The 11,624-nt window shown below is 46.4% G+C and overlaps 3 protein-coding genes and 1 non-coding gene across 4 annotated transcripts; 2 read left to right on the forward strand and 2 right to left on the reverse strand.

Annotated features, from left to right (window-relative positions):
• Window positions 1-480: 480 nt before the first annotated feature.
• C8R40DRAFT_1037435 (photoreceptor A) lies at window positions 481-3,316 on the forward strand (the record flags this gene model as incomplete). The annotated part of the gene is made up of 2 exons (XM_046223667.1): window positions 481-590; window positions 652-3,316. 2 exons carry the CDS (start codon window positions 481-483, stop codon window positions 3,314-3,316), a joined length of 2,775 nt encoding a protein of 924 aa, XP_046089963.1.
• Window positions 3,317-3,751: 435 nt separating this feature from the next.
• On the reverse strand, window positions 3,752-5,771 carry C8R40DRAFT_1166845 (uncharacterized protein; the record flags this gene model as incomplete). Its single annotated transcript, XM_046230917.1, has 5 exons — window positions 3,752-3,788; window positions 3,838-4,787; window positions 4,866-5,004; window positions 5,092-5,366; window positions 5,424-5,771. The coding sequence occupies 5 exons, from the start codon at window positions 5,769-5,771 to the stop codon at window positions 3,752-3,754; spliced, it is 1,749 nt and encodes a 582-aa protein (XP_046089964.1).
• A 936-nt stretch (window positions 5,772-6,707) lies between these two features.
• C8R40DRAFT_1066635 (uncharacterized protein) lies at window positions 6,708-9,333 on the forward strand (the record flags this gene model as incomplete). Its single annotated transcript, XM_046225800.1, has 5 exons — window positions 6,708-6,816; window positions 6,867-8,226; window positions 8,281-8,503; window positions 8,564-9,136; window positions 9,202-9,333. 5 exons carry the CDS (start codon window positions 6,708-6,710, stop codon window positions 9,331-9,333), a joined length of 2,397 nt encoding a protein of 798 aa, XP_046089965.1.
• Window positions 9,334-11,512: 2,179 nt separating this feature from the next.
• On the reverse strand, window positions 11,513-11,608 carry C8R40DRAFT_t56. Its single transcript has one exon. It is a non-coding gene; the product is annotated as a tRNA-Lys (tRNA).
• Between the last annotated feature and the right edge of the window lie 16 nt (window positions 11,609-11,624).

Below are 11,624 nucleotides of genomic sequence, written 5' to 3' on the forward strand. Positions count from 1 at the left end.
AGTATAATCTTTTTGGGGTTCAACTTTGTAGCACTCCAGCTGTCGCCGTTCTTGTAACAGAATTTTCGGTCACGTATGCAGTTAGCTAAGGCTTGTAATGAAAACTATTCATTTACTTCGGCTCCACTCTCCATGACCGTTGTCTAACCACCTTGGTGCTTCCGTAACTTACACTTTCTTGATTTCCTCGAAACGAGGTGGACGACCTTCAGCGTATAACGGAATTTAACTTACATAGCTGCCAACAAGATCGTCAAAGTCATGCCGTTCCAAAGATACCTTCAAGATAATCGTCAAGATATGTTCCCTTACGACTTTGACAGTAATGTGCCGCAGAACAACTCTTCCTCCTCCTCCTCATCCTCATCGTCATTAACCGCAGCAATGGACATGCCTATCAGCCACGCTGGGCAATCTAATTCTGGCTTCAGCCACTCTGTCAGGCTTCATATTCCTCAGTTCATGCAGACTGGAGTTCCAATGTTGGCACCAGGAGGCGGAGCTGAAGTATTACCAGTTGGACTGTTCTCTGATAACCCCGCTGCTAATTCTGCCTGGTTTGTCAACAACGGAATTACTTCGAATCTTTCGTGCGTATTCGATAGAAATACATGTCCGAATAATCTTCTCATATGTATACTTCATTTACAGCGACTCTGCTGCAAAGTCATATGTATATCCTATTGATCAGCAGCAGCAGCAGCAGCATCAGGCCCCGTCCTCGTCTTCCTCACCGTCACCGTCCTCTCATTCATCGCCCTCTCCTTTCGACTTTGATTTTAATAGTCAATCTCCTTCCATTCATGAATCCGAGCCGAACGCACAGTCTCCGACAGCTCTGAGCGTGCATATCAATTCTGGTCTCATTAATCCCCAGAATCGCCTAACTCCTCACCAGCTCAATGCTATAGGAGCAGGAGCAGCTATGGGCTCTTCAAGTCTCAACGCTCCCTCTCCTCTCGGTCTTCCTGTCTATTCGAGATCAGGCTTTGACCTCTTGTCTGTTCTGGCCCGAGTAGCTGCTCGGCCAGACCCCAAAATTGCATTAGGCCCGGTGGACTTTTCATCCAGCTTCGTCGTCATAGACGTTCGGCGCTACGATAATCCCATCATCTATTGTTCACGTTCGTTCTGCCGGCTGACGGGATACGAAGAACACGAAGTCATCGGTAAAAACTGCCGGTTCCTCCAAAGTCCGAACGGTGTTCAACCCAAGGGCGAATATCGGCGGTTCACTTCTAACGAGGCTGTATTGTATCTAAAAAAGCATTTGGTGGCAGATAAGGAATGTCAGACGAGCATCATCAACTATCGAAAAAGTGGAGATGCATTCATTAACCTCGTCACCGTCATTCCTATCAAAGGCGGCGACATTAGTTCTCCACACGAAGACGACAAGGTTATCTACCACGTTGGATTCCAGGTAGATTTGACCGAACAGCCAAATGCGATCTTGGAAAAGTTAAAGGACGGAAGCTACATCGCTAACTTTGCGGCGAACAATCCTCTCACCATCAATCCACCTTCCATATCCTTCCAGGGTGGAGGCAGTTTGGGTTCTGGGGCAATGCATTCATTGATGTCCAGGGACAGAAGGATGCAAAGTATTTCTGCTCCAATGATGACTTCAGAGTTCAAAGCCATGATCGAGGATCCGCTTTTTATGTCAAACCATCCCATATCTATGGGAGCCAATGCCGATTCTCTTCCTTCATCTTCTGTCATATCTTCCAACATTGGATCGATCAATGGTGACAATAGCGATCTGGTCAATGTAGGGTCGCCAGGCAACCATCCTTTTTCTTTGCTTTTGCTCGAATACGCACCCGATTTCATCCACGTTGTGTCTTTGAAAGGCACGTTTCTCTACGTCGGCCCTTCGGTGCGTAGGGTCTTGGGCTATGAGCCGGAAGAGCTTGTAGGCAAAGCTTTATCGGACATTTGTCATCCAGCCGACGTCCAACCTCTCACGCGCGAACTTAAAGAGTCTTCTGCTACAGGCTCCACAGCGCCTGGCAGCGGCACCTCGCCGCCGGGAGAAGATGCCTTGACTTCACGGCAGTCACATCCTGTCAAACCTCGTGCGGTGAATCTGCTCTTCCGTGCGCGCACGAAGAGTGATCAGTACGTCTGGGTCGAATGTCGAGGTCGGTTGCATGTTGAGCCAGGAAAGGGAAGAAAAGCAATCATGTTGAGTGGGAGAGCGAAAGAAATGTCGATGCTGCTATGGTCTGCTATTGCCTCCGCGGGCGGTATTTCCCATCCGCAAACAGTAGCCAAGTCACTGTCGGGAGAGGATGGAAAGACCAGGCTGGTGACCGTAGATATATCAACAGAATTCTGGGGAACCATTACCCGTACCGGGTCCTTGCTTATTGTGAGCAAAGGTGTCAAGGACACACTTGGATGGGATGAAACAGAGCTCATGGGTAAGCAGGTCTGGAGTTATCTACTTGATGAAGAGGCCCGGCGAAACGTTGGTAAGGAACTAGCCAATATAGGATGTGCGATGGGCACGATGGACGCCCCAGGATCATTACCCCGAAAGATCTTCTGTAGGATGACACGCCAGGATGGATCTGCAGCCGAAGTCGAATTGATATTATACCCATCGGCTATTGACTCCTCGATTTTGCATTCCTCTCAAGCGATATCCCCTGCGCCTATCATCTATCAAATCAGGTTGTATGACCGCGCCACTTCCTCGACTGGAATTAGGTCGTCGGAAGCTGCAATAATGCACCCGCTTAGGGAAAATGTCTTTAAAATTCTCGAAATTAGTAGAGAATCGAGTTGGCAGTACGAGTTGCAGCAGATGCGGTATATGAATGAACGGTTGCGAGAGGAAATTATGTCTCTTGAGGGTGATGAAATTGAACACTCGCATGCTCATTCTACTTCTTCGACCTTGTCGCAGCCTTCGGCTCCTGCATCTCATGGACTTGTACACGTAAATCCTTCTGTCGGAACGATGTCTTCGCGCATGAGCACGATGTTGCCCAGTACTGGGTACGATCGTCATGCCCATCAAGGGATTGGATCGGCATCTTTTAATGCTCCGCACATAATGTATCCTACGTCTGGCCAATATACTGCACACACGCAGTACCCTCAGCATGTTCAACACGCTCAACATACCCAACCTCAGGCTTGGCCTCCTCCAACTTCTAATGTTTCCTCAACGACAGCTATTTCTATGCCAATGCCTTTCATGTCTCCTCCGCTTAACAATACAGGGTATGATGTCTCGAATACTGTTTCTTCATCTCTAAAAAGACACTGGAATACCACTGACCGCAACGGGAATGGTACCTAAAACAGGCACTGACAATATTTGTCCGCAACAAATGTTCTGATATATCATTACAAAAAACTTTGCCAAACATTCTTCAATGAAACCAACCACTCCGGATATACTTCCACGATCGCTCTCGCTACTGCTATCCTCTTCATCCTCATACAATATATCAATACTCAACGGACAAAGAACAAGGAACGATTTTGCGTATAGTGTATATATATATTTCTGTCGTGTTCATGGCATGGCTCCTGTATTATTTCTTCTCTATACAAGCATTTCCCTCTCTGTGCATTGTATTCTTCTTCGTGGTTTCCGGTTTTACATTAGTAGTATGTTGTAGTCTCTCCATTCGAACTGTGGTCATATCTTGCTTGGAATGTTATTTGCGTACTGTCGTTTTCAAGTTTTCATAGTGTCAAAGAGCATTTTAAATATTTGGGCTAATATAAATTAAGATATAGATACAGCGAAATCCGGGAAGTTCTGTCTACATGTACGGTGAGATGGACACATAAGTCACTACATACTACAAGTACCGATAATCCCCACCTCTACCACCTCCGTATGAATCCCAGTGATCACGCTCGTTCCTCCAACGCCTACCACTCTTTCCTCTGCCTCGGGGAATCGCAGCTGGAACACCGTTCTCATCGTAGTATGTTTGAGGGGGTATAAATCCGATCTGGGGACGATTATTCATGGAAACAACAGGAACGTCGTGTGAATCGTATCCTTTATCCCATTCGTGAGTCTCATCTGCTAGATTACCTCTGGGCTGCGAAGCGACAAATCGATTCAATTGTCTTCCGAACCGTACTTCATCGTCGTACTCGTCGTCCTCAACTCTGTCGCTTCCGCGTTGGTTTCCGTGCTCCTCTCTCTGATCTCTCCGAGTACTTGGACCACCACCGTTTGTTCTCCTATTATTTCCAAGCCGGGGGCCCTCGTCGGCATTGTAAATGTTCCCGTAATTCCATCTCCGCGATTGATCATTGACCCAGGAAGTATTTTGGTCTCCAGAGATGGAAGTGAAGTTGATGGCTCCGCTGCTGGCTATAGGGTTGCGCGCAGGTGCAGCATGCTCTGGTTCATTCATAGGTTCGGAGGATCCAACAGTCGCAGCTCCGCTTTCTTCTCCGTGTTGCTCAACTACCCCCTTGCCCTTTCCTTCCTCGCTTGTCGGAGTTGTGTGACGTACTGGAGTATCTCCCGTTCGGAATGTAGCCCCAGCGAACGAGAATATGGCAGGGAAAACGGAAGCCGATGCGTTTCCTGGAAGCGTGTGGAGCGATTCCGTTGCTATAGGAGATGTAGGAGCTTCACCAGAAGCGGGAGGACCAGTCGCAGGAGGAGGAGTGGAGAGAGAGGTGAAGATGTTTGCTCCTTCGGATATAGGAGAGACCGGAGATTGTAAGGTCTGTAGCACCTGCGTTTGCTGGGCTTCGATGCGGCCGGTTACTTGTCGAAGGGTGATGTTCGATTGCAACTATACGTCAGCAGATTGAATATTACCGTACACGAGTAAAAAAAAAGCCCGGTGTTTTATGTAACACTATGTACTCACCGTGAACAAATCCAAAGCCATTTTCATTTTGTTCTGAAACTCTGTCACCTTTCCTGTATCTGAGCGAACTGTCAAAAACCTGATAAAAGCATTTCGAGAGGCGACATGTCTGGCGAAGGCATCTATATCGGTCAGGGTACTGTTCAGAGGTAGAGACGGGTTGGAAAATGAAAGCTTGATATGTGAACAAAGTTACAAAGACTAAGACGAAGACGAAGTGGCACACCTACAAAGCCTTTCCAAATTGTGCCGAAGCTCTGGGTTTATCTCTTCCTCCTTCTTCGTTTGCTCTGGCTTCGACGGATCCCTGTCCTTGTTAACTTCTTCGTCTATTTGCGAGTTTTCCTTTTCGAGTTTTTGCGTATCTTCTACCGTGGACTCAGCAGACTCCTGCTGTCTATGCCGCTTTAACACCTCATCGCACGTCGCCATGACGGCATATACCAAGGAAATAGCGTCTGAGCCTAATGATTTTAGGGAAGCCTTAGTATCACGAGTGCTCTATGAATATGAAAGGTCAAAAATAATCAGTACTCAGCAGTTATATAGAATGCTCACTTGGACAGCATCCCAGATGTCAATCGCCAACGAAGCCGCCTCGCCAAGATAGGGAATAGGTGCAAGTGCAGCAGCATCACGCAGAGCCGAGAGAGTCAAGTTAGTTGCTCCTGATAACGCGGGAAAGAACTCTTCTTTCCCAGATCGCCGTTTTACGTTCTTTGTCTGTTCTTCGTCGCTTGGCATATTTGAGCCACTGGAGACCGTGTCCCGATGCTTCACCCTCTTTATAAAAATTTTGGTAAGCCGAAGGCGACCATGTAGAGGTAAAACGGGGGTCCGTTCCCTGGCACTCGCTTGTGAGCTACCAGCACCCCCAGCCGTGGAGGAACACCTGAGTTTAGGCATAGAACTTCAGGGGTGGAACTCCTTCACAAAGAGTTTCGTACAGGATGGTGCTGATGGTGCTTTTTTGCACGTTCCACCCGAGCATACTATTTGAAAGCAACATTTTAGCATTAGCTTGCTCTCAGTGGCGTTGTCATGCAGACAAAGGGATTTCCGCCACTCAGAATATGTACGCACATAAAGTTTACAAAGGGTAATTAAAAGCGATGGAAAGGCCGATGTAAAAAGGAAAGCAAATGAGTATGAGACCCGCGACTGCAAGGAAAGAGCCATAAAGGAAAGTTTTGACGATATAGAAGCAAAATCAAGATAGCCCACCGTTGGTACATAGGCCTGGAGTTTACTTTCGGACTTGTCCAACTGGCGGTAGCACTGAAGCTGAGCGCTGGCCTTGCATTCGATCGCGAGAAGAGAGACAAAACCACATGTGCATCAATGAGAGCTAGTGTCATTTTGCAACAAATGAAATCATAAACCACTGGTGCATGCTCATCTGAGTCATCTCCACTGTGAGGTTTCCGGCTTCTCAAGTTGTTTCCATTTCATCAAGGGATGTAGCCCACATCGCTTGGCATTACTACGCCGTATTCAAGCCTACTCACCAACAATGCCAACGCGATCCTACATCCTTCATTTCTCCGCCTCGCTGTAGGCTAAATATTTGTTCTCTCATTGAGTGACAGAATCCAAATAGTGAAGTTATAGTCCTAACTTACTACAGTTGCTCCTTGTCATACCTGAGCCCAAAGCGATTGAAGAATTCCGATGATCATCTCGAAGATCAATAAAGCAATCCTATGGAGAAACTGAGCTTGATGAAGTGGTCCGAAGGAGAAGATAGGTTGGAAAATTGGAAACAAAATGCCAGTGTACATATATATATGTCACTGACAGGATGCATCCTAAATGCATCACGAGACGAAATTGTCTTGATGCATGTCCCTCTTCTCGAAATCCGAAGGTTTTGTTATAAACGGTGGAGTTTTCACTGCTGTGGCAGGAGACCTGAATTATGGTAATGGAGAACGTGAAGGACAAGATACCCGTGCGAATTTATTTTACAGTATATGATCATCTAACCAAAACTGCTCGTAGCTGGGCGAGGCCTCGAAATTTTGTACCAGGCTGCCGTGACCGGGGCTTCCCATGATGCTGAACAGCGTTTCCCTCCTCCAAATTGCTATCCGGGCACTCGGATTCAAATTCTGGAGATCTTAAAGACATGGATCAACAACGACAATAAGTCCACCTCGATTTACTGGATTTACGGTGCGGCAGGCGTAGGGAAATCCGCAGTGGCTCAAACTATATCGGAAACCTTTGCACAGGGTACAGCAACAGGTCGTTTGGCTGCTAGTTTCTTCTTTTCACGCGCAGACTCGGCACGGAACAATCTATCCCTATTCTTTATCACCATTGCTCACCAGTTAGCGATATCCCCTGTGCTCGGACGGCATGTAGGAAACAGTATCGACCTTGCAATTCGTCAGAAGCGTAATATAGTACATGCTGCATTAGAGCATCAGTTCCAGGAACTCATTGTAAAACCTTGCAGCAAACTAAGGTCCGAAGAGTGGAAAAGTCTTCCCCGGTTAATCGTCATCGACGGTCTAGACGAATGCCTCGATATAGCGTCACAGGAGCGTCTGCTTTCTATTATCCGACAATCCAAAACATCCACGCCGCCCTTACCATTCCATTTCCTCATATGCAGTAGGCCCGAGCCTCGCATACGCAACGCTTTCAGCCATCCAGGCTTTCGCCTCATTCTGGACTGTAACGACCTTGGCGACTCCTTTGAGTCCGGGAAGGATATCGCTAATTATTTCCGAGATCAATTTGGGAGAATTCGACAGGAACACGGCCGTACCATGGCTCATGTAGAATCCGACTGGCCAGGCGATGGGATTATTCAACAGCTTGTCCAGAGGGCGTGTGGGCAATTCATTTATGCCACTACTGTCCTTAAGTACGTCGGAGACTACCACGGTTTGCCTACCGAGCGGTTGGAGATCATTATGAATATCACTGTTCCTGAAGACTTTGACTCTCCGTATCCTGACTTGGATCTGTTGTACATGCAGATACTCTCTATGTGCAAGAATAGGGACCTTCTCCTCCATGTTATGGGTCATCTGTTGAAATCTGATCCAGACATCTACTTTGATTCTCGCTTTGAACAAAAGACGACTCATTGCATCGAAGGGCTATTTTTCTTACAGAAAGGGAAGGCTTCGACATTGTTCTTTGGACTGCATTCAGTCCTAGTTATACCTGAAGACGACCACAACAGTATCACCATCCGTCACGCATCCTTCGTCGACTTCCTCACTGATCGAAAGCGGTCGGGGAAGTATTATGTGGACATAGATCTAATGACCCGCCACGAACAAATTGCGTTGTACCTTTTGAAGCGCATCACCTACTCGATTAAGAATACCCACAAACTCTCACGGTGAGCCTTTTACTTTTTCCTTCATAATGCTCCAAAATGAGGATTGGTCATTAGCATGAACTCCGAGTTCGACACTTACGCATGGGATTTTTGGTACCTGCACTGTCGAAAAGTGGCGAGGTTGCCCAGTGGGGATTTCCTCATTGCTTTATATGAGCTCGATCCTTGTGGGTTCCTCAACACCGCTATGCGACGCAGAAATACCAGTTTGGAAGCCTGTGTTTCTGTATTACGAAATTGCCTCAGACGCCTCGATAGCATCGCTCAGTGGTCCAAAGTTTGTTTGTTTTCCTTCTTCCGACCAAATCCATTCATTCGTTCGCTTCATTGATTCCAGGCTTTACGGACCTTGGTATCCTCTGAGACACAAGGCAATCCATCAACGGTAACCACTTTATCAGCTGCTCGATACCGACTATTCCAAGACGGTTTTCGAGTACAGATACCATCGAGCCTACAGCCTCGAGAGAAAGATACACTGAAACGGGGTATTTCAGTGCTCAAATATGATTTGTTATTGTACAAACCAAATATGTGGGATGTTATTTCCGACCTCACACAACGTCACTTGAGCTCAGAGGAAGTTGGTACTGCTCTGAGTTCTTCCTGGCCATGCCCGACCATTGTATCTTTCAAACCCGAATCACAGCCACAGGATATGATGCATCCACTTTTTGACCTTGTGGACGTTTATTTCTCTAGTTGCCAAGAAGAAATAGTGTTACAATGCCTGCAAATCATCCGAGAACCTTCACAGAGTACAAAGGAGGTCATTATCTACTCCAAATTTCAGTGGATCAATCATCTTTCAGAGACCATACCGAACGAGGGAATGTTGCAGGTTTTGCTGAAGAATTTGCATTTTCTCCAAACCAGTGAAGATGCAAAGAAGGCTCTTAAATGGGTTGAGGTATGTATGACCTGTATCATTTGATTCAGAACTTACTCGATATATCTATATATTAATACACATAGAGGTCCGGACATTTTGCGTCTAGGAATAAAGTCATTCAGGCTCTTAACACCCACGTACGGAGACTCACGGATTTGGAGGAACGAAGGAAGCCTCGAGTAAAGAGGCGATGGTCCTCGTGGATATGTATGTAATTCGAATTCAAATCAAGTTGAATTTTCCGAAAATCGATCCCAATGCTAGAGACTTTCATTCCTCGGGGGTTCGACTATTGAGCTCAGTAAGAGTACCCTTCTACAGTTGCCAGGTCTGATACCTGTTCGCTTCGTAAGCAGTTACGCTCCAACAAGCTCTACAGGTTCACATTGATGGATACTTGTAAAATACGCTGCGACCACAATATTTGTTAATCAGTCCCTTCCAGGTGCAACCAATGCTACTTCTTTCACCTCCGTCAAAGTCAAAATGTTATATATGGCAAAATGAACTTGATTACCTCCTTTCAGCAGTGCCATAGTAGACATACCATGTCCTAAATTTGACCAGTCGTATGATATGTCTCTCACCCCCAGCCTTTGCCAATAGTACCCGCGCTACAGCTGTCCCCACGTGACCATCGCTGGAGGCACCACCGATCGGTATCTCCCCCCCAAAGGCGGCTTTCTTCTCTGGGACTTCTCTTGGTATCTCCCCGAGGCTTCACCCATCCCAGCTAGCAATCCTGTTTCAAATTTTCCAATGTTATAACCGGACTAGGGTCGACATACTCAGGTCTTTATAGCGCGTCAGGTCGAGCTTGCCCGGACGTCTACCTAAACTGAACGTGTGTACGGAACGCATCACCGGTATAATTGGGCTCCTCAATGACTACAAGCATCTGCAAAACCTGTTTTTTCGGCTAATTCTCTGAAAGCAGCTGAGAGCACTTCCCAGCAGCCAAAGCACCCAGAGCAAGGTTGAAATTTTGCTCTCGGTGCTTTGGGTGCTGGAGAGCGCTCTCCAGCCAGTACCCTTGCTCTGGCGAACATACAGGTTTTGCAGATGAAGATGGCCCCTTGTATTCCTCAATCCAGGTTTATATGCCAATTCAAGTGCATCCAATGGAACTGAACAGCTTGGTAAATCATAGGAGACAATATTTAATTCATCTACAGTATGTCAGCTCAGGAACAGAATCGACGTCGGTACACGAAGGGGGGCTTCCATTACTTCCATACTCTGATGCTTCATCCATCAACCTATGACAAGAGGATTGGAAAGGGCCTCATACTGAGGCACTGACCTTACCTGACTTGCCTTTATATCCCAAGTGTAGAAGGATATTTATGGACAGAATAGTGAACTTAGGTACAATTTCTTACATATGCACAAGTTTCAAAAAAGTACATGGCATTAGACTCCAGAGCACAAAGTTAGTGTAGAAAACAGAGCAGAGCATATACAGATTACATTCTCAACATTCAGATGAGGTGGTTGGGCATTGAGTCCCAGTGAACCCCAGGGCAAGCAAAGGAACTTTTGAAAGCTCTGTGTGAGTTTCTCAATGTCACTCATGCTGGCTTGGTGATGCTCAAAAATTCAAACTGGGCTTAAGCATAGTCTTCACCATTTTTGCTAGATGGCTGGTCACTTTCTAGCCTAGTATTATTTCCTTTATTTCCATTTCTGCTTACCAGTGGAGCTGGATTCATAACTGGGGTTGCTGCAACTACCAGATCTTGAGAAACTTGAAAAAGGTGCAATCGAGGGCCACTGCACAGCTGTGCTTGGCATTCACTCAGCTAGCATTGAAGTATTTTGGCTTTTGCACAAGGATTTTCTATGAAAATTCATGCAATATTAAAGAAGATTAGCATGGCCCCTGCACAAGGATGACAAAATTGTCAATTTTCGGGGCAAAAGCAAAATAAATATTGAGATCCGTAGATCTACCACTCCGGGAAAGCGTGTCATCCTTGTGCAGGGGCCATACTAATCTTCTCTGTATCGTTCCAATTTTTTCGTATGTCACCCCGAAGGGGACATAGAAGATGTGTTTATGAATGGGGGCAATGATAAACACCTCCCACTTCCCCTGCAGCTCCTGCAGCTGTGAATTACACTCTTGCAGGTGAAGGAAGACTATAATCACAAGCACCAATGAAACAAAGTTCAAAGGGACTGGGGAGGTTTGTTAAACCCTCCGCTACCCTCAGAGATAGTCGGAGCAATGAGCAAATTGGGGAAACTGCGTCCATGAAGATAAGATGGCGAGAAACCTAGCCAAGCAAGGTGATACTTAAATTATCACAAATGAATAATTCTGTGCAAGTAATTTTTGAGTGAATCTCACAGATTTCCCTAGGGTTCCTAGAACAAAAAATATGTTTAAGTAGCCCACCGCGAGGGTCGAACTCGCAGCCTTCAGATAAGCAGAACAACATCACCGCCTTAAAAGTCTGACGCTCTATCCGATTGAGCTAGGCGGGCTGCATCATTAACGTCC

The sequence above is a fragment of the Lentinula edodes genome, assembly GCF_021015755.1.
Source record: "Lentinula edodes strain Le(Bin) 0899 ss11 chromosome Unknown C8R40scaffold_5, whole genome shotgun sequence".
NCBI classification, from domain to species: Eukaryota; Fungi; Basidiomycota; class Agaricomycetes; order Agaricales; family Omphalotaceae; genus Lentinula; species Lentinula edodes.